Genomic DNA, 23,751 nt, shown 5'->3' on the forward strand with positions numbered 1-23,751 from the left:
ATGTGCATTTCAAATTTGTCATCTTAAATTTTCATTAGGATGGTAATTCAGAACAGTCAAAAAATTTTAACATTAATACTGTCATAATTTTGTAGACACACTCTGTTGAGTACAGGAGGGAAAGGTCTAACTGAACTCCTGCAACTGGCAATCCCCACATTGCTTGGTATCTGTGTGATGATGTTCTTTCTTGTCCTGAATTAAATACAGATGGGTTTAGGTGTCATTCTACTCATAGGTCACCTCCAGAGTTGCATGATATATGAGGCTCTGCTTCCTGATTTAGTTTTGTCTGGCCACCAAAGTAATTCATGTCTTACCATTCCATGCTTCTAAAGAGCAGGAATGTTTCTACCAAATCAGAACAATGGGCTCCTGTTTCTTTAGTGTATCCTCATTGAAGATTCTTAAAATATCCTCTTTTTTTCAATGCCTTACTTTAATGCAAATCCAGATACAATTTGGAAGTGTCATCAAAGACCTAGGCAGATGTAAAATCCTAGGAGGAATTTTGGCCTTTAATTATTTGCACAATTGTGGCAAAAAAGTATAGTATATAAGAATTTCCCTATGTGCTTCTCTTTTTTTTTATATATATAATTCTTTTTTTGATGCTTAAAGAAATTTGGTTTTCATCTCTGGTGCTTTATTTATTCCTGATACAAGCAGATCTGAAGCTGGAACCTAGTAGAAGTTGCACTCATTTTCACCAGGGTGCATAGCATCAATAGCTATTTTTTTTTCATTTCTTTTGAGCACAAACCATTTCTAGCTGGAATTCTGTCTCAGTGGTTTTACTTCTGCTAATCTCAGCTAGATCTGATTTGAAAATCATTGATGAGAATTTCACTGTTGCTGACTGATCCACTGTAAAACATTTTTCTATTTTGTAAAATATTTAAGCATTTTACTTTGAGATGTGATATATGTGCTGGTTTTGTACATTACTGTTATATTGATGTGAGATAGGATTATGGTTTTTTCTTAATTGAGACAAATATGTTCTCCTGTATTTCCATGTGTCCGTGTTTTTTTACTGTTACAAAGGAACTTTATACTGATATACCACCATTAAACAGGTTTAATCTTACCAGTATTTAAAACAGTATAGTTCTTTTGTAAATTTAAAACTATATCCTTGGAGGCTTAGTCTGAGTGGTGAATGGACTTCAAAGCTCTCTGCACAGGTAGATTCATACTCTTCTGAACTGTAGTGACACCCATGCACATGCCAGGACCCCTTGACTCTGGTGCCCTACAGATTTATGAGAAAGGAGCCTGGTGAAGGGATCTGAAACACGAGAGAGAGCTTTGGCACAGTCCAACAAGGCTCCCCAGTCTCAAGATGGTTACCAGAGCTTCTGATGCCCCTCTGCACCACCTTCATGTAACCAGAAGTGCCCAACTTCAGTTAGGTTTGGTGGAAAATAACATCTTAATTAGATCTGATCTCAAGTGATTTTCCAAGATTCTGTGCAGTGTGTCTTGCAATATGTGACTAGAAATATGATTCAGATACTATGGGCTACGATTACCTGGCAGTGTTGTTACTGAGTCCAGTACTTCGTTGGAATTACTAAATATTTAAAGGGACTGAAGATTGTTTTTCTTAACAACATAAGAGTTAATTCTTTTTGTACTAAATAAATATCAGATGTTTGGTAACTATTAGGGGTTTGTTGTTGTTGTTGCAGAATTTATTCCCCAGGCTTTTGGAATGCCTCTGTCTCAAGTGATTGCTAATGACCGGGCCTACAAGCTCAAGCAAGACTCTCAGAGAGAAGAGCAAAAAGATGTTTCAGATTTTGTGGCCTTTCTCTTGCCATTTGGAGCTAAAAGACAGAACAAAGAACTTTCAAGCAGTAACTCATCTCTCAGCTCAACCTCAGAGACACCGAATGAATCCACTTCTCCTAACACACCTGAGCCAGCGCCACGAGCAAGGAGGCGTGTAAGTAGACACATCACAATGTCTGTGTGATTGTAGGTCATGAGGGTCTAGCTGGACCAGGAAAAACCTGCTGTGTGTGTGGACTGTGGAATACTTTTTGTTTGAATAGTGGGGTTTTTTCAGGTGGAAGTCAGCCTCATCATCATCAGGAAACTCCTACCTGTAGTGGGAATCTTCTTTTGCTGATGCTGGTGGGAAGAGAAATAGACTCTGCAAGTCTGTAACAAATGGCAAAGAAAAAGAGAGATTATCTATAAGTCTTCCTGTTTGCTCCCTTTATCTGCCTCCTTCTCTCTAAGTCTTTTAGATTTAACAAATTCCATCTGTCTTCAGCCTAATTTTTTCAGCAGACAAAGTCTAAACCTATGTGTTTGATATTTATAGGTATACTTATCTTAATCTAGCTCTAACCTGATAATAAGTCTGACTATTAATCCCTATCCTTATATTAATAAAAATCCTCATGGTCTAACCCATATCATATCCTCCATGGTAAGTAAGGAGTTGTCAGACTGGATTTGCACCAGGGTCTTTGAAGGATGTTTCTGCATGCATGCAGGCTACGAAGTTGCCTTTGACAGCAAAACACAGAGTAGTGGGTTCGGGTTGAATATTAATCTCCATCTAAAATTGTTCATTTTTTTAGCATAAATCTGTTCCTTGGGAGTAAATGTTACGCTCTGAATGTTCCAGTTCTACAGTTAGTTATTTTTTTTTCTTTTGTTACCATGGAATAGAGGTTCTAGACTTGGCTGCTTTTTTATTTCATTTACAATGGAGGGAGAAGAAAACTGCTTAATAAAATACTTTGAACAAACCCCTTTTAAGAAATCTGAGCAAGAATTGAGGTACAAGAACTGACTCTGGAAAAGAAACTATTTTCTTAAGACCCTCAACTTCTTTCATCTTTTGGATAAAACCTGCTTCTTAGAAATTCTCTGTTGAGCCCTTCAAACCAGAGTTTAAGAGGTCTAGAACTGGAGTAAGTTGCAGATTGAGAGAAGTCAGAAGGCAGTCAGGGACTCTTTGTTTGCCTAGCTGTCAGCTGAAGCTTGAAGTGTCTATATTCTGTCTGCAGAACTGACAGCATGATGTTTGCAGTCTTGTATACGCATTAATGCACATCTGTTGGTCTGTGCAAACCATATGAACAGGCATTTGTGTTCACACAGAAGTGCAAATTAACTTGACTTAGTGTAAAGGGAAACTCATGAACTTCTTTCAGAACTTGGCAGTCAGTGACCAAAAAAAATAAAAGTTCACTGTACATACTCATTGGCTTCAGAACAAGGGTTATTTTTTTCATAGGAGAGAAAGAAACTTGTGTTTCCAGAGGTGAGTCATCTGCTGTTCTTTTCACAAAGTGTGGTAAGATTTCTGACATGCATTTGACCAGCGAGCAAGCAGAAGAACAATTATCCTTTAGTACATCCATAGAGATCATCAGGACCAAGTTCCTAGAAGCTGAGAGAGGGTTTTGCTTGTTTTGTTTGTTTGGATAGTTGGTTGGTTTTAGGGTTTTGTGTTTTTTTTGTCAATCCTGGCATTGCAGCTTTCAGAGTGCAGAATTGGAGCCCTTAGTCCATAGCCATGAGGATGCACTAGGACATGGTTCACCTACAGAGACATAAGAGTAGACTAAGCTGGGCAGTATGGCATGAGGGAGCTGGCATTTTTTCTAGGGAATAAACTTAGCTAATGAATTATTTAAATAAATTATTTAGCATTAATATTTCATGTATATTATCATATATTTAACAATATTATAATCTATATTATGATATTTAACATTAATATCAACTCATGTCCCATATCTTGTCTGTCTTTATAATTCTGTTTATCAATGCACTTACTCCTCTGCCCTAAGCTTATTTAGGGGATGGTAAGGAAGCCTGCACTTACCTTTATCTCTTGAGCACCATTGCAATGTTTGTTTTCAACTGACAAATGCTTACAAAAAAAATTAAAAATTATTTTTTACTACATGCAACTGATACAAACAATTTATCACAAAGATGCTGCACAGACACCTGGAGTGCAGTCCTCTTAACCTTAAACTGGAGGGATTGTTTGTCATTTCACCATTCACTTCTTTGTAACTGTGTCACTTTTGTGTATTTCAGTGAGTCTTCACTCAGCTGAGACTTTCAGTAAGAGGTAGAAGGTAATGCTGGCTGCAGAGCTCACAGTGTGGGTGCTGTGGTTCTCTTTCGTCCAACAGCTTGACAAAAATCACTGTTGCTGCATTTTCTATGTAGGATTTTTGCCCAGTAGTTGGAAGTTGGGACTTTAAATTCCACTTTCCTTTGTGTTTCTGTGTGTTTAGCTTAAGACTTCCCCAGGTTATTTAGGTTTTGAACTCATCATGGGGAAGCAGGGACTGGTATCCATTATGTGCAAAGGTAATGAATGCCTGGTAGATGGAACTTGATTTTCTTCAGTTGCTGAGCACTGCAGTTCAGGTATGTCAGTGTTACTAGAGCTGGAGCAGTGGTCAGTGGTGTGCAGTCTCCTCCTCCACTGCTCCTCAGCAGTCAGGTAGGTCTGTCTGAGCCCAAACTGATCGCTCTGGCTGACTTTGATCTGGAGTATGTTGGTGACATTTTCTTGTGCACTTTGTGAAATCAGAGCTGGCCTGGACTTGGTATTGCCAAGCAGTGACTTCAGTCACTGAACTCAAGGTCACTCTTCCTAAAGCCAGCTCAGTGTGCCAGTTAATCCACAACTTTGATAAAATGCCCAAGGACCACGTTGAACTGACTGTATTTGCATCTATTTTAGGGATCTGAATCCGATTTAAGTGACTCTGATAATGATTCATGAGGTGAGGATGCTTTGCAGACAGGAAAGGACCAGTAAAGGCAGGGTATAAAGGCAGGCACTTGTCACACAGGGGCTGCAGTGGTGAGGGTGGGCTTAGGATTTTCAGTGTCAATTGATTCATTTGATGTTTGGAATGCCAAACTCTTAAATAAAATCAAAATATCATTCAGCTGGAATTTTACACATGTGGATCATAGCCAAAGGTTCTTGTTTGGTTTGGAGGGGTTTTTTGTTTGTGTTTTTGTTTCCTGTTGGCAGGAAATGGTAAAAGGAATCAAGCAGATGTACTTTTGAGAGACATCAGAAATAAAGGTCAGAAGTTGCATTCTAAAGAATCTAGTAATTGTTTATAGTAATGTGGGTAAAAAAAAATCTAAAAACTTCACTGTTCCTCATTTATATATCTACCATAAGTTACAAGAAACAGAACTATACCTGTTAAGTTAAATGGGGTTATTTTAAGGTATTATGAACTAGGAATTTATTAATGAGCTTGAAATCTTGGTGGACTTTATGAGAGTTTTGCCTATGAGTTGAAAATCTTCATACAGTTCAGTTGGCTAGGCTGATAGAACAAAATACTTCTAGAGCTTGAAATTCCCTTGTTAGCATTTGTACAGTTCTCATTTAATAGATGTAGAGTTCTGACTAGCAGTCTATAAATTACTCCTCATCAGAACAGTGTGCTTTTAACAAACTATAGTTGTCAGAAAAGTTCTGAGTAGGAATTTACATTTTCTTTATTATTTCTTAGGATGACATACTACATCTCTGTACAGTACATTTTATGTTCTGGTAAAAATTATGCCTTGTTTTGGAAAGAAAGAAAATAGTTTACAACAGATATTTTTAATAGGAATAAAGCCTGAATTTTTCCTTTGTGTTTTATTATTATTGTAAGACTACATGTACCCTAGAATGCTTTTGCCTCATAAGTTTAATAAGAACTGAGAGAAATGGTGATTTTGAAATGACAGTAATCTTGTGCTTTGAAAAAAAAGTCTTGTTTTTCAAGACTGAAAATTAAAACATGCCATAAACCTCCTGCTGCTTGTGCTGCTTTATCCTTCACAAACTGCTTGAACTTCTGCACCTCGCTGTAATCCAAACCTGGCTTTCAAAGCTTTCATTGGAATTTTAATGATTTTAAAATATTAAGATATGTGAAGTAGAATTATTTAAAAAATATTACCCCTCAACTTCTTTGGTGTATTTTTATTCTGTGATAGAGTGGGATTATTTCAGACTCCACAGCTGTATGTATTTGTGATATTAACTGTTAAGTGTATATACTGTATGGTTGTAAATCATTTTGTATAAGTTTCACTGATACAATGGTCCAAGCTACAGAAGAAGTAGACAATAAGATTTAAAAATATATCTATATATCTCCATGCACATGAATATGGTACTGCTGAGGTGCACCCACAGACCATGATTCATCCTTGCCCTGCAGTATGTGCAGGCTTACAACAGTAAAAAGATGGAGTGAATGACTGGGAAGCATTTAGTTTTTTCAGTATTTTAATTTGTATTTGTTGTAATATGATAAGAATAACCTTGGTACCATAGTGATTTTTCCTATCCATTACACTAGTATTATAACTTCATTAATTTATAAAAATGTTGTAGCTATTTGTACTTTTGTATCAGTTTAAGTTGCAGGTAGGCAGAAGTCTTTGTTTGACATCCTGTGATGCTGAGGTTTCCCCAGCCCTGCTGATTATCCACATTTGTGTATTTTACAGGGCGCAATGTCTGTGGACTCTATTACAGACCTTGATGACAATCACTCAAGATTGTTGGAGGCTCTCCAGCTCTCTTTGCCAGCAGAAGCCCAGAGTAAGAAAGAAAAGGCAAGAGATAAAAAACTAAGCCTGAACCCTATTTACAGGCAGGTTCCTCGGCTTGTAGATAGTTGCTGCCAGCACTTGGAAAAGCATGGTAAGAATATTTTGTTTTCACAGGAGTGGCAGATTTATTTTTACTATAATATAAATAAATGCCTATTTTGAGAAGTAAGAATATGCTTCCATTTGCAAGGATGTCTTTGAAATCTAGACATTTTCCCTCCTGTTTTGCCTCTTGCTAAAAATACTGTCTCACAAAGTAATTACATGATAACTTCCCAAGCTGAAGATCCATGCTGCAAGCTTGTAAACTGACCCATAGAGCACAGGGATGGAGGCTTTCCCTGGAGGTCACTCATCTTCTACTGGGGTGCTCAGCTCTGCAGAAACAGCTCTGCACACCCCTCAGGTTTACCTGTACCTTCAGAATAAAAAGTCTGAAATGTGCCAGTCAGTCTGGAATCATTCTTCACAACCACTGGATCTTGAGGTGTGAGATCTAGATGAACTATTTATCCTGTAGGGCAAGACTTTAGATATTTGAAGATGGGGGCTCAGAATAAGAAAGAATTCCATGCTAAATATGTATTAAGCTCCAAGAAGCCTCTTCCTGTTCACGGCAAGGCTCGAAGGCTGAATGCTCAGTTTGTCTCTGGGTTGATTACTCCTGACCAGCCTCAGACTCATGCCTGCTCTCTCCAAAGGAAATTACAGACTCCTGCCAGTATTCCTATGTGTCCATGATTGTCTAGACACAAACCTCCCACAGCTTTACATAATGCAGAACCACTAGTCGATCTAGGTGTCTGCTCACCATCTCTGCCAGTCTATCTTAGCCTTGTAAAGTTTTTTAATGATAATTGAAAAACTTGGTGACAGCAAGATGGAGTTATCACATGGCCAGATAATCAACAAACCGTAAAATAATGGTGATTCTAACAGCAAATGATGTATTTGATGCTAATTTCGCCAGCAAGAAATCATTTACTAACTCTGAATGAGGGGCTTTTGCAGATGAGGGACTGCAATTTAAACAACAATGCTGAGCTTTCACAATATGTAACTGAAAGCTATTTTCCTTACAAATGTATCAGGGAACGCTACAAAAGATAGATTTAATCTTTTACAGAGATTAAATACCATGGCTAACAAGTAAGTATGGGATGATTAAGTTTGAGATGAATGACTTCCATCCCTTTAAGCAAAGATAGCTGAGTTTGGAGAACATGGAAGTATCTGAGTCAGCCAAAAAAGCCATCCAGCTGAGTATCATTTGGATAGCATGATTTTATGTCACCCGTTCATCTGTGAAAATTTGTTAAATCCTCTTAATACACAGTTGTAGCAAAGTTATTTTCTAGATGATGCTCTTTACAAAAACATTTGTTTTACATTGAAGTTTCCTTTTAAAGGAAATTTATGATGGTTTATTGTGCATGGTTTAAGAGTAAACTATAATATACCACAATGCAATAATCTGATTTAATCTGCTGTCCACAAGACACACACTGGAACTGAGAGAAATTTAAAGATAGTAGAAGATGGACACTGTAGCAAGGATATATGATGGACCAAGTTGCTGATTCTGAAAATACTTTCTATATACATAAATCCTTTTTCAGCAACAAGTCACCAGCAGTTTCTGATGAACGCTTTAAAGGATAATTCTGAGCATTATGTAACAAAAAAATGGTTATGTTTTTGGACATAAAAGCCCCTGTCCTTGTTCACCTTCCCTATTTTCCCTGGGATCATGTCCCAGAGATATAAAGGCCTGGCTTTCTGTAGACCTGCAGTGTAGAACAAACACTGTATGTCTGTAGGAACAGGTAACCAGCTGCAGGTTTTGCCCACTGTGTGTATCTCCATCTCAGATGATTGCCTGCCAATGTTCCTGGGTTTACTAAATGATAATGCATCAATGTAATTTTGTGTTAACCAAAGAGTGAAGATTTAAAACGAGGTGTTATGTTCAGACTAAAAACTAAAACACAGAATTCTGTCTGGATTTCTCTGAGGAAGATCTGCAACTCCAAATACTGCTCAAGGTGACACATCCACTAGCAAGCAAGTGTAGCCTAATGGCTGTCAAAAGGCATTTGTTTCACAAGGTAATTTTACATATCCTGCATGTCAGTAGAGATTACAGCTACAGAGTAGCCCTTTTTAGACCATAAACTTCCAAGTTTATGGATAATTTCATCCCTTTTGCAAAAGTGTATAACCATGTAAAATTAAGTTATGTACACAGGTCCTAAAGGCTCTAAAATTTCCACTCACATTGTTATTGCTAAAGACCATGTCACCTCTCAAATTTTTCAGGCATTTTAGAGCCAGTGAGTTACCCCAAATACCAACTTCATCCTGTACCAAAGGACACAGCTCAATGCCCACGTATTTAGTTGTTTTACTGCCTGATTCCTTTGATGTCAGTCCTGAAAGTTTCACCCCCAAACCCTGAGCAGTGCCTCAGTCTCTGCATACCCTTGTTCCTCATAGCAGTAGCACTACCAGAGTGGCATCACAAGACATGTCACAGGGATGCCATTTTGCAGATTAAGTGTGATCCTTAAAAACCACAGGGGATGGCTTCTTAATCACAACTGAATCTTGCATCAACATGGTAAGTACAAGTTTGTGGAGAAATATGTTGCTTTTTTTTTTATCCTTTTAAGTACACACATAGGTCAGAATGCTTTGGTTCAATGAAATTTTAAGGAAAAAATTAAACAATAAAATAGTGCTATAATGTGTTATACTTGCAGGTCTCCAGACAGTAGGAATATTCAGAGTTGGAAGCTCAAAAAAGAGAGTAAGACAGGTGAGTGGATATGGATATAGTTTTCTTCCATCAACTATCATACATACAAATCTCTTTCCTTTTGTTGTGATTTCTCCCCATCTGTAGCATGGTGAAATTTAGGCTTTCTGGGTCAGTGACTTCACTGGTTGTTTGATGGCTCATAAAAGTCCATTTCCAGTACCTTTTACATCTGGTACAATCCTTCTCAGCAGGTTAAGTCTCCGTATGTTTTGCTCTGACAAAAGTAGCACAGGGTTGGAGATCCAAATAAACTACAGTGAAGAAATTTTCCAAAGGTCACACTGCAGGGAAAAAAAAATCTTGGCTGTTCGTTTTATCTCAGAAACAGCTGAAGCTCCCAAAGTAAACTGAAACTGTAAATCTTTTTTGGAAAACCCACAGTATGAGAAAACATGCAAGTACAGAACAATCTCTTTGACCCTAAGATCACTGCTCCTAAATATCACCTTTCTTTTACCCCTGCTAGACTTCAAGGTCAGACCAGACCCTTCCAAGTCTTAATCTCAGCCAAATTATGAAAAAGCAAAGATAGTGTACGATTATGTTCCAGAGATAAAGTCAAAAGTGGGTGTTTGCTCCGAGGTATACCTACCTAGATATTGCACTGTTATTCCCAGAACTGGGAATACATGTTGAGTTAGAGCAGTGGGGAATAGTGGTTAATGTTTGAGTGATGGGTAAGGAGAGGATAGAAGTTAAGACCAAAATATCAAGCAGGAAAAAAAAAAGTAAAAGGAAGCTTGACTGCATCTGATCCCAGAAGTTATAGTTCTTTGCAAAAAGCTGCAAAAACTTCATAGTGTAATGTTTTATCATTCTGGAAAGGTACCATGAATAGCTAAACTGAATTGATTTTGGCTGGTGGGACAGTATAGCCTGCTGAAATGCAGTTCATTCTCCAGCAGTTCCTATTCCTGAGTAGCTGGTGTAACACTAAATTAAAAAAATCTGCAGAGGCAGTTTTCAGATCAACACTGAACTAGATAAAGTATTGAAGTTGCCTCACATTTGCATTGCAAGCTTCAATGTCAAAACATACATTATCATTTAGGGATGAGTAGAATTGCATCATACATCTGAGGAAAAAGCAGAGAGCTTCTATTATTCACTTGTAAACTAAGCCTTTCTTTGGACATCAACGATTTCCACCACTTTTTCTTTTACTCTCTTTACAAGAGGTGAAGAAATCAAGAGATTTGGATATCTATGTTTTGTATTACATGGACTAATTTATTGAACTAGGTAAACTGATATATTTCATTAAACAACAAGGAAGCATCAGCTTGGCCCTTGTAGTTACAGTAATAAATGCTGTCAACATGAACACATGGGAAAGTCTGGATTCAATTAAAATTCCACTCATTTTCTGAACCACAGAAAGCCAAACCCAGCACTCAGATTTTGGTGTGCTTTTGCAGCTGTTCACTAGTTTTTCTTGTGTAGAAAGTAAGTATATTTTGTTTTCCTTCCTTCCCCAGTTAGACAATGTCCTGTTTCCACTGTTTGTCGCAGTAAATATGTAAGTAGAGTAGATGCATGTGCCAGCAAGGTTTTTGATTGGTGAGCAGGAAGAGAAGATCTAGAAAATCTAGGTTTGCATCTCTTGCAAACCTACTTCTTCGTGTTCAGTGTGGTGTAGGAGAGATTCCTAAACTCATGTTGACTCAAGGTGGAAGATCTGGTGCCTCAGGATGCCAGGTACCATCTTGTGCCCGGAACAGATGCTTGAGCTGAGCATTGTTGCCAAGGTTGGGGTGGACAACCATTTGTGCTGGGCCTGGTGCCATTGTGGCAGCTTCAACCCTGAGGATGAAGAATGAAATAGCTGGAGCTCTGCTCTCCTATCCCCTGTTCCAGCACAGATATCCTTATCTCTCATATCATGAGATTCAGTGGATGCTATAGTTCACCACCTGTATCTTCCAGAAGCTTGAAAGCATTCCATGTGATTGGAGTCTGAAAGACTTAAATTTGAAGTGTACAATATACAGTTTTAACAGCCATGATACCTGGGCCTGAAATGTGGTCACATCTCAGCAAAGCTTCTATGATATTTTGCTGCTTAGGACATCTCTGTAGATGTCACAGGATATCAGATCACAAGTGCCATATTGAAGACTGTAACAGCCATTTATGATTAGCCATCTATTTGGGAAGTCTGAATTCCTGATGCAGTGCTAATCTGTTTCCTCAGCTGCTTTCAGGCACTTAAGTGTAGAAACAATCTTCTGGATTGAGGTAATTTATGGTGCTCCACAGGGATGTTCTGCATTTGTCACCAGTCTGGAGAATCTTTGACCATAAATCAAAGAATAATATTAGATAAAGAGCATATTCTGGTCCTCATAGCATAATTATTCATTATTAATAATGACTGATATTAATAATGTTAAAAGTAATCCGAATAAAGTAGAATGGAGGCTGTGGTTTTTAATGAATAGCTGTCACACCCATTATGAAAGCATAATCTCAGCTGAAAAATAAGGATTTTCACATTGAATACACTCAAGATAGATTTGCATGTGATCAGGATTTGCCACAAATTATCACAGGCATATAGTGTGCTTGTGACTTAGCTTCTTTCCTCTCTTTGGTATGTTTATAATATTCCTGGTGAAGAAACCTGATACCTCAGATTTATTTCTTTATAAGATTTAGCTGTAATCACTTTCTGAGAAGGTGTGACATTGTGATACCTCATAATGTTAGCAAAGGTACAATTTTTTTGCTAGGAAATGGTTTTAAAACCTCTTGACTGTTTTCAAAATGCAGAAAGAGTAGAAGGTGAAGCTGTCAGCCTGAGGAAAATATTCTGCTCTTGGTGCTGGAAAATCCCTCCAAAAGAGCAGATAGATACCTTTTCATAAAGTATCTTGGATTTGGGAGAGGGCTTTCTTCTGCCTTTGGGAAGTGTGATGCCTTTGAATTATACAGAATTTGTCTGAGGACCAAAGCGAGGGAAAAAAATAGCAATAACTTGTAAAGATGTTATCTTGCTGCTTGTGAACTCTGTAATGATGATTACTTAATGTTTTTAATTAAATTAGGAAGGCAGAATGAGGTGTGTTTGTGAAGGAATGCTGTGAAGTCTTAGTGAACTTCACTGCTTGCTACCTATCTTTACATACAGTCTTAAATGACAAGAGAAGTGTGAATTTGGTGGATATTAACATGATCTTACTAATAATGTGTTTCTACAAAATCATAAATGTTACGAAATGCAATTTTAGTCTTTCTGGTCCCAGGGATAATGCAGTAAGGTGATATAAGAGCCTGTCTTGTAATTTTCCTTATTCTCTCTGGTTTCTGCATTTGCTATAAATCTTCAGTTTCTGCAAAAATTATACTTGGATACATGTTTTCATACAAGAGTGTCATATATTAGCTGGAAAAAAACTGTATTTTATTACAATCTGTTACAAACCTTAAGTTATGTACTATGGAATAAGCAGCAATTAGATATGAATTATAACTTCAACCTTACCAAAGACTAGTTATGCTCAATCTTGAAAGTGAAAATGAGTAAATCTACTTCCAAAAAAATTTCCTGTGTTGGGATGTATTAACTGGGACAATAAGTGACTATGGTTTTCTCTCATGATTTTTTTTTTTCAGTTACGTGAAGAGTTTGACCGAGGTGTAGATGTTGTATTAGATGAAGAGCACAGCATTCATGATGTTGCTGCCTTGTTAAAGGAATTTCTACGTGACATGCCTGACCCACTTCTCACCAGAGAGCTTTATACACCTTTCATCAACACCCTCTGTGAGCTCTGCAGCATCTTGATTTATCAATTTTCAAAAGCTAATTTGTTTGAATTCTTTGATCTCTACCAATAGCCTTTTATTCTGTTCCTTTAATGCTCTGGTCTTGATTTGCTCCAAATATTTGTATAATACATTATAAAGTATATAGTATATTCTAATATATGATAGTATATGTAATATAATATAATAGTGTATATTAATATAAATAATATAGTGTATTCTTTAGAATAAGTTTACTGAGGTGTCTTCCTGGTTTTTATATTGTCTAATACAGAAAACTGGAACAAGAGGGTTTCACTAACTGTACATATTTTTGCATTTGTAAGGATGAAATTCATGCTGTCTATTAAAACCTGACCCTGACATAGATCCAGCAGTGCCAGGTCACTGACTCCCATTTAAATCCTCTTACCTTAAAATTTTTAGATCTGTCCACTGACCAAAGTTCTAGCTTGGCTTCAGAAATTCAAGTTTCTCCATAGTTAATGGTCCTCAAAGCCATCATATTAAGTACTCCCAATTGTGTTGCCTAAGATCCAAGTGCAGACTCTCAGGGATTTAGGAAAAACTCAAGTGGGACATTTCGAGCTTAAGCAGCTGCCTGGTATGTGTTCTTCAGATGCTTTCTAGCCCTCATGTCTGAGATCCTGCCTCTGTCCCACCTTTGTCACTGGCTACCATTTAGATGGTAGATGGTTCAAGTGGTAGCAGAATGCCCTTTATTTCTCTGGCTGCATTTCCAATCTCCTGGTACTTCTGCAAGATTAAAAACTAAGAAAACTGATTAAAAATGGCTGAAGCATAAAGCTGACTGGAATGCTTGACAGCTACTGTAGCTATACCTAAATTAATGGAGTAAATAGAAAAGTAAGCAGAATATTTGAGCCCAGTAATAGTGATGGAGTGTAAAACATGGATTTTGCTCTCTTATACCATGAGCTTGTGAGCAAAATGTTGACCAAGGCAAAAATCCTGTAGCAGTAGTTCTTATAGTTTCGATGTTTCCTTAGAGTTTTCTCTTTTTCTTCTGATGTTGTAAGGAAAATGATTCTTAAACAAAGCTATTCCTGTTCCTTTGGGTTGGGAATAGTGTATTTGTTCTGCTTTTAGGTTAGTTGGAGTGATTTTCTTAGAACATATTTTTTCCCCTCTTAGTATTAGAGCCAGATGAACAGCTCAGCACCTTACAGCTTCTCATTTATCTTCTACCTCCTTGTAACTGCGATACCCTTCACCGGCTGCTGCAGTTCCTCTCCACAGTAGCTGGCCATGCAGAAGATACCAGAGACAAGGATGGCCAAGAGGTAAGTCCTGGTCACTTGTATCCTTTGACTTTGCTTAATTTGTGGTCTGAAAAGAGACCTTTGAAGCCTGGAAACATACACAGTGCTGGCATGTCCCTGAAAGATGTGTGAGACTTAATCTATTTGCCTGCACTTCTGCCATTTGGTTACTATGTTCTTAGGGCTGTGAAGGTTTAATTTTTGTATGACTTAATCAGTAAAGCATCTACCACTTCCTTTGGGAGATTCAGTGTACCAGCCTTGCTGTCAAGAACATCTAATGTCATCCATCCTTCCCCTGCTGCCTCGTTTTATCCCATTATATTCTATGGGAAAAGTACTCAGAAAATACCAGGCATGCAAGGATATATTTTTTTCATTTTTTCATTCTCTGTTGTTGCTTTTTTATGACTTTTGGACATAGAAGTTCAGTTCTTGGTTCTCTTAGCTTCCTTGTGTGCCCTGGGTAGTGAAAAATAAAAACAGAGGACAGGACAGCTGTGTCCTTGCAACTGATAGACCTCATCATTAGCTGGAGTCAGGGTTCATCTTTGCCTGTTTTCTTTCTGACCTCCTTAGCTGTTGCAGTCTGGAGCAAATTCAGTGGAGAGTTTGATGTGCACTCACCCCACAGAGACAAGAATGCTCACAGCCATGGGGCTGAGCTCTAGCCCTGAGCATTCTCACATCTGCACCTGTGCCCATTCACACTAGAGACCTTAAAATCCAGACTTCCCATTTCCTGCCAGGGAAGGGCTTGAGCTAGCAGGCTGCTGTGCAAAAGGAGGCAGTTCTGTTAACTGAATAAAATGGATACAGTCTGTCAGTGATGGACAAAAATACACTGGTTTATTTGTGGAAGGACTTCTCAGTCCTCTGAACCGCAGCAGAGACTACTTCTGAGGCTCTTAGCAAACTCCTCAAGAATCTTGTCTTCCAGATGGAAAATCCTGCTGATTTTGTCAAATTTGGATGCCTTTTGCAGTTGTCTGATTTTAACAATTAGCACTTTGAGACTTATTTTTGCCAAATTTCTGCCTCAAATCCTAACTTGCAATTATTCATTCTTTACAAGTCTCAACTTGCAATTATTCATTCTTCTCAAGTCTCAACAAAGAGTTGTATGTGACTTCAAGGACTATTTCACTTTTAAATCCACTATAAATGCTATTATTTTTGTTCTCAGCAAGGAGTTGATTAAAAAAACACCTATATCACTGTGATGGAAAGCATTTAGAAAGAGCAGCCTGTAACAGTTTTACTGTGCTTAAAAACATGTATAAGCCATCTGAGGTCATGGTCCCCCTGGTCCTGCAAAGAGTTCTCTGTTGGTTCAGGAATGTGCCCAAGAGGATTTTATTGCAGGGCTAGGGGATGCTGCTTAACAGAGTTGATTTGGCTCAACCGTTGTACATCAGCTTTGCCACAGGTATTTTGGCAAGGCAAATTCCTGTAAGCTATCTTGACACTGTTGTAAGCATCAGGGATATTATGTGCAACTGGATACCTTTTATAGATAACATAGTATTCTGCTCACAATTATTTGAACTATTTATGAAGAATTAAGTAAATAAAGGCATACTGGGCAAGAGAATGTGTTTTATCAGACTGTTTGCTATCACTGGAAGGAAAACAGCCAAGCTTTGGCACACAGACCCTCTTCTTGATTTCTTTCAACAACCCTTCTCTTGCGAAGATGAAGATGGATGACTAACTTGATTAAAATTACTCATTCAGTTAATTTCAGTGGAAATGTTTACAACATTTTTTGAGGCTGCCCTTAAGAAAAGGCTCACTCACTGTTTGTACAAACAGCCTGCACATGCAGGTCTGGGCAGAGCCAGGGGCTGCCCCAGCTCACTTGAGACACCCTGTGCCTGTGCATCCACCGTACCTCAAAACTCAGAGTTTAAAAAGCTGAGAAACAGCTGGGTGCTTGGTGGTGTGCAAATAAGGGTGTGCTGTTCTCACAGTTGTGCTGGGATGAGTCTCTAAACAAAGAGACAACATATTTGCTATGACTGCCCATGCACCTACTTAGTACAGATGTCTTTGCAACATTACACACTGCTCCTACCAATAAAAAGACAAGCTTTTTACTGTCATTTCTGTGCTGTTCAGTTGAGTTCTTTAAAAAATAAACCAGGTGTAGTTAGTGCAGTTTTAGGTTTGACCAGAGTATTGGGTGAATGATGAGCTACAAAAAAAAATTTGAATTGAGTACTGCTTTGAAATCATATTTTGTACAGCTCACTTCTTGAAATTCTATTTTTACTACCTCTTTTTGATGTTTCTTTATATCCTTTTTAAAAATTAGTAGTTTAAATGACCTCTGCTTTTTGCACTGTTGAAAGAATAAAAGGGGAAAATAATAGTCTAATCACAAATTGGACAATGAAATTTTTGATGTAATGACATATTTTTCAGATAATTCCTGTCTAGCCTAGTATGTACTCCTAGCCTTTTACTTCCTCAAAATTCAGGTTACTGTCGCTTCCTTGAGCACAGGTTTGTAAAAGTAGAAAAACAGGTAAAAAACCCAACAAACTAAAAAAAGCCACCCAACAAGTAAACATTTGGCATGTTCTAAAAACACAGGAAAACACTAGTAAAAACTGTGAGCCTGCTCCTTAATTATCTCAACAGTTTAAACATGGAAAAGTATCACTATATATGTTTCAAGCCATGAATGCCACTTGAGAAAGCCAGGAGCTTTCAGTATTTGGTCTTAAAAGACCAAATGTAATGTGCTGAGATGCTGAAGTAGGAGGGAGGTTTCTCTGAGTTCAGAAGTATGCCACTGTTGAGCTCCCAGGGACTTAAGGGCAGAAAACACCTTCTACCCCTCTAATCCACTTGAAAATATATCCAGAAATTCTACAGTGCTTGCTGCAGAGATACTCAAAACAAGGTGTTTCTAAAAGTAGTTCCTTTTTATTGGCAAGCAGGAGGTTTTAGTTTTGATGAATGAAACATCTGCCAAATCTAGGGGGAGAGAAAGAGTGTGTGTGTGTGTAGGGGTATGAGTGTGTATGGATGTGTCTAAATACATATCTGTATACATTAGGCCCTGTGAGACCCCACTCATCTTTATTCTCTTTTTTAGATTACTGGGAACAAAATGACATCGCTTAACCTGGCCACCATCTTTGGCCCTAACTTGTTGCACAAGCAGAAATCTACAGACAAAGAATTCTCAGTTCAGAGCTCAGCTCGAGCTGAAGAGAGTACTGCTATCATAGCTGTTGTGCAAAAGATGATTGAAAACTATGAAACCCTTTTCATGGTGGGTGGATATTTTTTCATATTATTTGTGTGCATTTGTAAAATAAATGAGAAAATACCTGATCAATATTAAAATAGATGGGAATGAAATAAACTGTAGAAACTGCATTAAAATGGGACCAGTAATTATTGGTTAAAAAAGAGTAGTCGTCTAGCAAGGAGAATGATTTGCAGTGAGTAAAAATATTAAAAATGTGTACTTGTATCTTGTATAGAATGGTTTCTGTGTAGGTAAAGAGATATTGTTCAGAAGATTGTGAAAGTGACAGGGCTGGCCATTCAGTTGTATACTGAGCAGTGCATGGACAAGACTGAAAATGTTCTTTCCCATCTCAGTTTTGGAAGTTAGGAAGACAATTTTTCTGCAGGGATTAAGAGATCTTTGATTAATTTAAGGAATTTCCTTCCCTACCCAAGACTTTTTTATTGATTGGATGGAGAGGAAGGACAAAGCTTTCTTGTTTGTTAGCTGGGTAAAAGGAATAAAACATAAATCTGTGTAGTTCCTGAGTTCCCTTTAGTTCTCTTTCTGAAGCAAGCAAGTTCTTCATAAGAAGGCTGGTGGCCTTGGACTTGGACGTGTTGTTTACTTAAGACAAAGCTTAGTTAGATCACATTTCTCGTGCCTATAAGTTACCTGAGCAGCTCATTCTGTGGCTTTATCTTAGGATCTTTTTGTGTACAAAATTGTAGGTCAGCTCAGCATGGCTTGTGTCTGAGGGAGCCCTGCTCTGGGGTAGCAGAGGCCAGTCAGACCTAGTGGATATTTATTTACTATTATTCTGCCTTTATTTTAGTAAATACTACAATAATAGTAAATTTAAATTTAGTAAATGCTGCAGTAGTAAATACTAAATTTAGTAAATGTGTATTACACTGTGACAGAACCAGTAATCATGAAAAAGTGGAAAAAAATTTGGTTGTTGTGTCCTGAGACTAAGCAGCACTGTATGTTACCCTGAGGAGATAAGTTCCCAAAGCAGCAAAAACACTCTGGTAACCTTCAGTGCTTCAGCAAAGCTGAGTTCTGGAGACCTTTTTGGAAGAAGATGAACAACCCTGAACTGTGGGCTGATGGCCACATAGTACTGTAAATGGAAGATGTCTATCAGCTTTCAACAGGGAGTAGAGCATGAGAAAGCAATCATGAGCCCTGCCTCAGATGTCTTAGCCTCAGATGAACTTCTTTGTGGCTTTCCTGCCTTTTATTTTTACTCTTGTACCAGTGAGACACTTGCAATAATTTTTGTTTTGTTTTGTTTTTTGGGGTTTTTTAATGCTTTTCACAGTTGGGCAAAACGCTAGGTGCTATTTTTCCTTCCACATCAGGAAAAGAAAGTGACAGAACTGCACTCTTGGGTGAAGGTCTGCTGGCCCAGAGTGTGGATGGCACTATCAAGTTTAAAATAATACTTGACTAGAATACTTACAATACTTCAAGTGTTCTTATTGCTGTTTTTCTGTAAGAACTTCTTACAGCACAGACACATCTCAGAACACAATACTTAAGGCACAAATTCTGACTTTCTGTGTGGAAAGAATGAGGCTAAGGTTAGACTAAGCTGCATCTGGGCTCCTAATTCTGGTGGATTTATTCCTTCATCTCTTCAGTGCTTCAGCTTTCATATGGAGGTTAAATGAAGTGTGGGAAAAAGAATTTCTTTTGTTTTCCAGGGTTGCTTTTAACTGTTTATACTTGACATTTCTGCTACATTAAAAAATGATCATCTGAAGTTAAACATTCAGCTACAGCTGTAACATGGTGTATTAATTTCTCAGATGCTTTTGTGTTTGTTTGGGTTTTTTTCCTTTCTGTTAATTTTATGTATGGAGAGGTTATAAAACTGTGATTGGTTTCAGTATTGAAACTGGAACAACATTTGTGAACCAAACCTTAGGAAACCAGGATTTGTTGGGGTACCCAGACCACAATATCAGAACGATTCTGACATATTTGTGGATCAGAGAGATTCTTTGTTGGAACAACCCAGGATATTGAGCACCATTTTTACTAAGTAACTGTTGTTAACAACAGCACCGTGCAAAAGTGGATTTCTTACAAAAGATGGAATCTGACCATGTTTCATTGATGTCAGTGATAATAATCACTTTCATGTCCAAATTTTGCCCATTTCAGTGAGTCTTGGGGAAGTATTAAAATGTTTAATGGGGATGTATTAAGGACTGTTCTCTGAACTATGTCCTGCAGCTGAATGAAAGGAGGCACAACTCAAACCACCCTTCATTTTTGACTTGGAATGAGGAACGGAGAACAGCAGCTTGTTCATGTATTTAATCTCCTAGTGTCCAAATCCAGCCCTGCTGCAAAGTGCTACAGAGTGTATGAAATTTCATATTTTCAGTTAGAGGCTACTGTGGCCTTCCCACTGCAGAGGCAGCCACACACTGCCATTCTGTGCCACATCAATGGCAAGGGATGGCACAAAGAACACACCTCAAGGGTCCCTCCACCCTTCTGGGTCTCAACAGCTGTGACTCTCATGTAGCACCCAACTCCAAAATCTCAGAATATCTGGTATTCTGCTGGAGCCCTGACAACCCTAGAGCCTTCTGATACGTCCCTGTACGTCCTCCTGAGCTTCTGTTTCAGCAGTGCCTTGGCTTCCCTTCTGTCCCAAATTTCAAATTCTCATCTATCTACTTAGGTGTAATTACCAGTGAGACAATGAATTCAGTAATAGTTATGATGACATATTCCTGAGATACTGATATTGTAGTTCTCTATAAGTTTATGATTAGATGCATATCTAATATATTATCTATATTTCCACACTTGTCAAGTTACTGAACTAAGCTGAAGAAAACTGCTGCACAGGAGGAAGCTCCAAACCCAGTGGGTAGGGTAGCTAGCAAGGAGACCATCAGTAAAAATCTACTTGCAGATTCATTCTGGTAAAAGTCCTGTGAATCAGTAGAGCTGTTAAGTTTGGGTTTCCCAAAAGCTTTCTATTGGAATTGAACTTCTGGTGGAACTTTTTCAGACTGGTTTGGATGGAATGAAAGACTGATTTATCATTTCTTTTAAAATAGGGCAAGATGTATTTTTATTTTTCTGACTAAGTTCTCTCAATAGTTTCTTACAAATGACTTGATATAAAGCTGAGTAATAAATTACAGACAAAAATGTGTGGATTTTATTTTACCATGAAACTTCATCTGGATTAAGTTTTTTAATTAATTTTAAAAATAAGTTTTTTATTTAATCATTAACTTTTTCTTCTAGTGTATAGAAAGGCTTTCTAAACAGAGAAGTTACAGTACACCAGGTTTCCAAAAATTATATTCCTATAAAAATTTTTTGTTTAAAGACTAGTGTATCAGTGACCATCAGTAAGATATTTTTCCAGTTCAGAGACTGAATACAATTTCTAAAAAATGAGTATGTGGTTACACAAGTTTTTCATAGAGATTTTGGATCAGTTTGAATCAAACTATGCATATCTTCATTTATTTTCTAATTATTTCCTTATTTTAAGAAATATGTCTTTTATGTAACTACACTTCCTAAATGCCTCCCAAAATGAGATATTCCTCTGGGGAATGTGTTAGTAATTTTATTCCTATTTCCCAGGAAATGTGAGGGGGAACAATTGGTCCATGAAGTGTGGACCTTGAAGGTCAAGAGATTCAGGCTCTGACAGATCGTATCCAGTAACATATATTGCCCAGCTGATGACCCCTTGCTGAGATTGTCTTGCATTGAGTTCCATCTGTCGTGGGTGAACCTGGGCTGTTCAAGTTTCTTGGATGGTTTCATCTGTTTCAGTGTTTTGAAGTTTTGAGTTGAATGTTCCACTGTAATGTGGATAAACAGACAAACTCACTTGAGGATTAATAAGACTCATGTAAAGTGCAGTTGGAAGGACAAAGTTTTCTTGTGCAGGTTTTGGGGTGCCATTTCTGCTACCTGCCCCCGAGATGTTGCTGTATCCTGCAGCATCTGAAGCTGTCAAGGGTTTTGAAGGTTCATACCCATACAAAGGGCAAAGACAAAGTTAGCAAATCAGAAGGCCAAACTCCAAAGAGGGTGACACAAATTCTGACTGAGCCTGTTGGTCAGAGTGGCTGGAGAGGCAGATGGAGATCTGTAAATGTCCTCAGATCTTTGAAGGGCAGTTCAAAGTGAGGACCTCAAACTGGAGCTTTTGAGATTGTGATACATAAGTAATCCCAGTGTTGTTTTCAGATATAATAACCAACTGGATAGCAACTAGTTATTCAACAGAAATCAGCATTGAACATTGTACAAAGCGATCTTTAGTCTTACTTCATCTGTTATTACATGAAATTTCTCTTTTAAGTGAAAGCTTTTGAATATTTTATATACTTTCTATAAATGTACTTGGTCGTTTAGATTAAGCATAGCACGAAAATTAATGGATGTGAAAGGATATTAACCTTCAACTAAGTATTTTTTTATGTCTTTGTAGGTTTCCCCTGATTTACAGAATGAAGTGCTTATTAGCTTATTAGAGACTGACCCAGATGTTGTAGACTATTTGCTGAGGAGGAAAGCTTCCCAGTCATCGTGAGTAATCTGTTTTTTCATCATCCCTTTTTCTGCTGGGAATTTCTATCTCCCACTGGAAGTGTCCAAAAGGTTCTAGTTTTCCACAGCTCTTCTGCACTGTCTACAGTGGAGTAGAAATATCCTCCCTATTACACAGACTCTGCCAAAGAAATTGTGACTCTTGTACAGCATTTTCTAAAGACAAAACTTCTTTCCCTGATTCAGAGGAGAGATTGTGTTCTGCTGGAGAGAACAGAATGACATGTATATAAAAACATTCAGTGCACTATTATATGACAGGATGTATTTTAGTCATCTGCTGGTTCATGTCTTGGGTTTATTGCAGTCTTCGGTAACTGGAAGCATGTATTCCACTGTCCTTGAAGCACACCCTAGAGTGCCTTAACACCGTCACAGTGAGCTGCTTGACCACTCTGTCATTCTTTTCCTATCTTGTATGTGTAGGATGTTGTGAGCAAGCCAACAACAGCAGCCCTGTGGAGACTTCGGATATTATTTAATTTTATGCTTTGTGAAAGATCTGAAGAGTAAAAGAATCACACTGGTCACTATAGCAGTTATGATCCATAACATATTCTGACTTTGTGTGTGGTGTATATGGCCTGCACCCTTGTGCCTTAATGCTGTGAGTTTGTACATTCAGATTGACAGGATTTCTGGCTTTCTTTATTCTAGTGAATCCCAATATGGCAGACCCAAAAATCACAAAATTCGACAGACTTGCTTTAAGTAATTTTTAAGAGGGTTTCTAGACTCTAAAAACTCTCTGAGACATATTAGACTTTGTCTTCCTGTGTTTCTGGAAAGTGCCTAGTGCATTCAGAATACAATTAAAGTTGAATTTGTACAGTCAGTTAGCTATGATTTTTTTTTTCTCTCCCTCTTAACATTGCATAGTTGGAGGTAATGTAATGGTGTGCCTGGCTTCAAAGGGAAAGGTATAAAAGAAATAGTGTAACTAACACCTTCAGGAAAAGCTTTCTTTAATTATAAAATTTGGAAACAAAAATATGTGCAGAATATATTGAGTTGTAAAGGATTTTATTAGCTTGCTAACTTAACCACATGAAGTAGCAAATTCTCACAGATCATCTGATTTGGGGTAATTTTCTCTGAAATAATTTCAGCTGGTTTGTCTGTCTGAAAAGTAACCATGTGTATATTTAGATCACAGTAAGCGCAGGATAGAGGCACATGAGTTGTCTTTTAGACTTGTTTCACATTTGCCGGAAGCCAAGACTACAATTGAGACAGACACTACAAATCACATGACACAAGGTAGTGTGCAGAGACTTCTTCCTTTAGCCCTTAGTTTGGAATGTTTGTATTATTTCTAACTCAAGCTAATAAGAACTTCATGCTGGATTTCACCATCTGTGTAATAAAAAGACACCAAATTGTATCTCACATGTGAC

General features: G+C 37.8%; 1 protein-coding gene across 6 annotated transcripts in view; it reads left to right on the forward strand.

Annotated features, from left to right (window-relative positions):
* The window catches only part of ARHGAP6 (Rho GTPase activating protein 6), a 312,873-nt gene that overhangs the window by 278,564 nt on the left and 10,558 nt on the right, over positions 1-23,751 (forward strand). For all 6 annotated transcript variants that reach the window (XM_015633373.2, XM_015633309.3, XM_015633317.3 and 3 more), the window contains exons 4-10: positions 1,695-1,951; positions 6,523-6,718; positions 9,390-9,445; positions 13,064-13,214; positions 14,372-14,520; positions 17,606-17,785; positions 22,236-22,333. In XM_015633373.2, the coding sequence (XP_015488859.1) occupies positions 1,695-1,951; positions 6,523-6,718; positions 9,390-9,445; positions 13,064-13,214; positions 14,372-14,520; positions 17,606-17,785; positions 22,236-22,333 (1,087 nt within the window). The remainder of the gene's footprint in view (positions 1-1,694; positions 1,952-6,522; positions 6,719-9,389; positions 9,446-13,063; positions 13,215-14,371; positions 14,521-17,605; positions 17,786-22,235; positions 22,334-23,751) is intronic.

This window comes from Parus major, chromosome 1, assembly GCF_001522545.3.
Source record: "Parus major isolate Abel chromosome 1, Parus_major1.1, whole genome shotgun sequence".
Lineage (NCBI taxonomy): Eukaryota > Metazoa > Chordata > Aves > Passeriformes > Paridae > Parus > Parus major.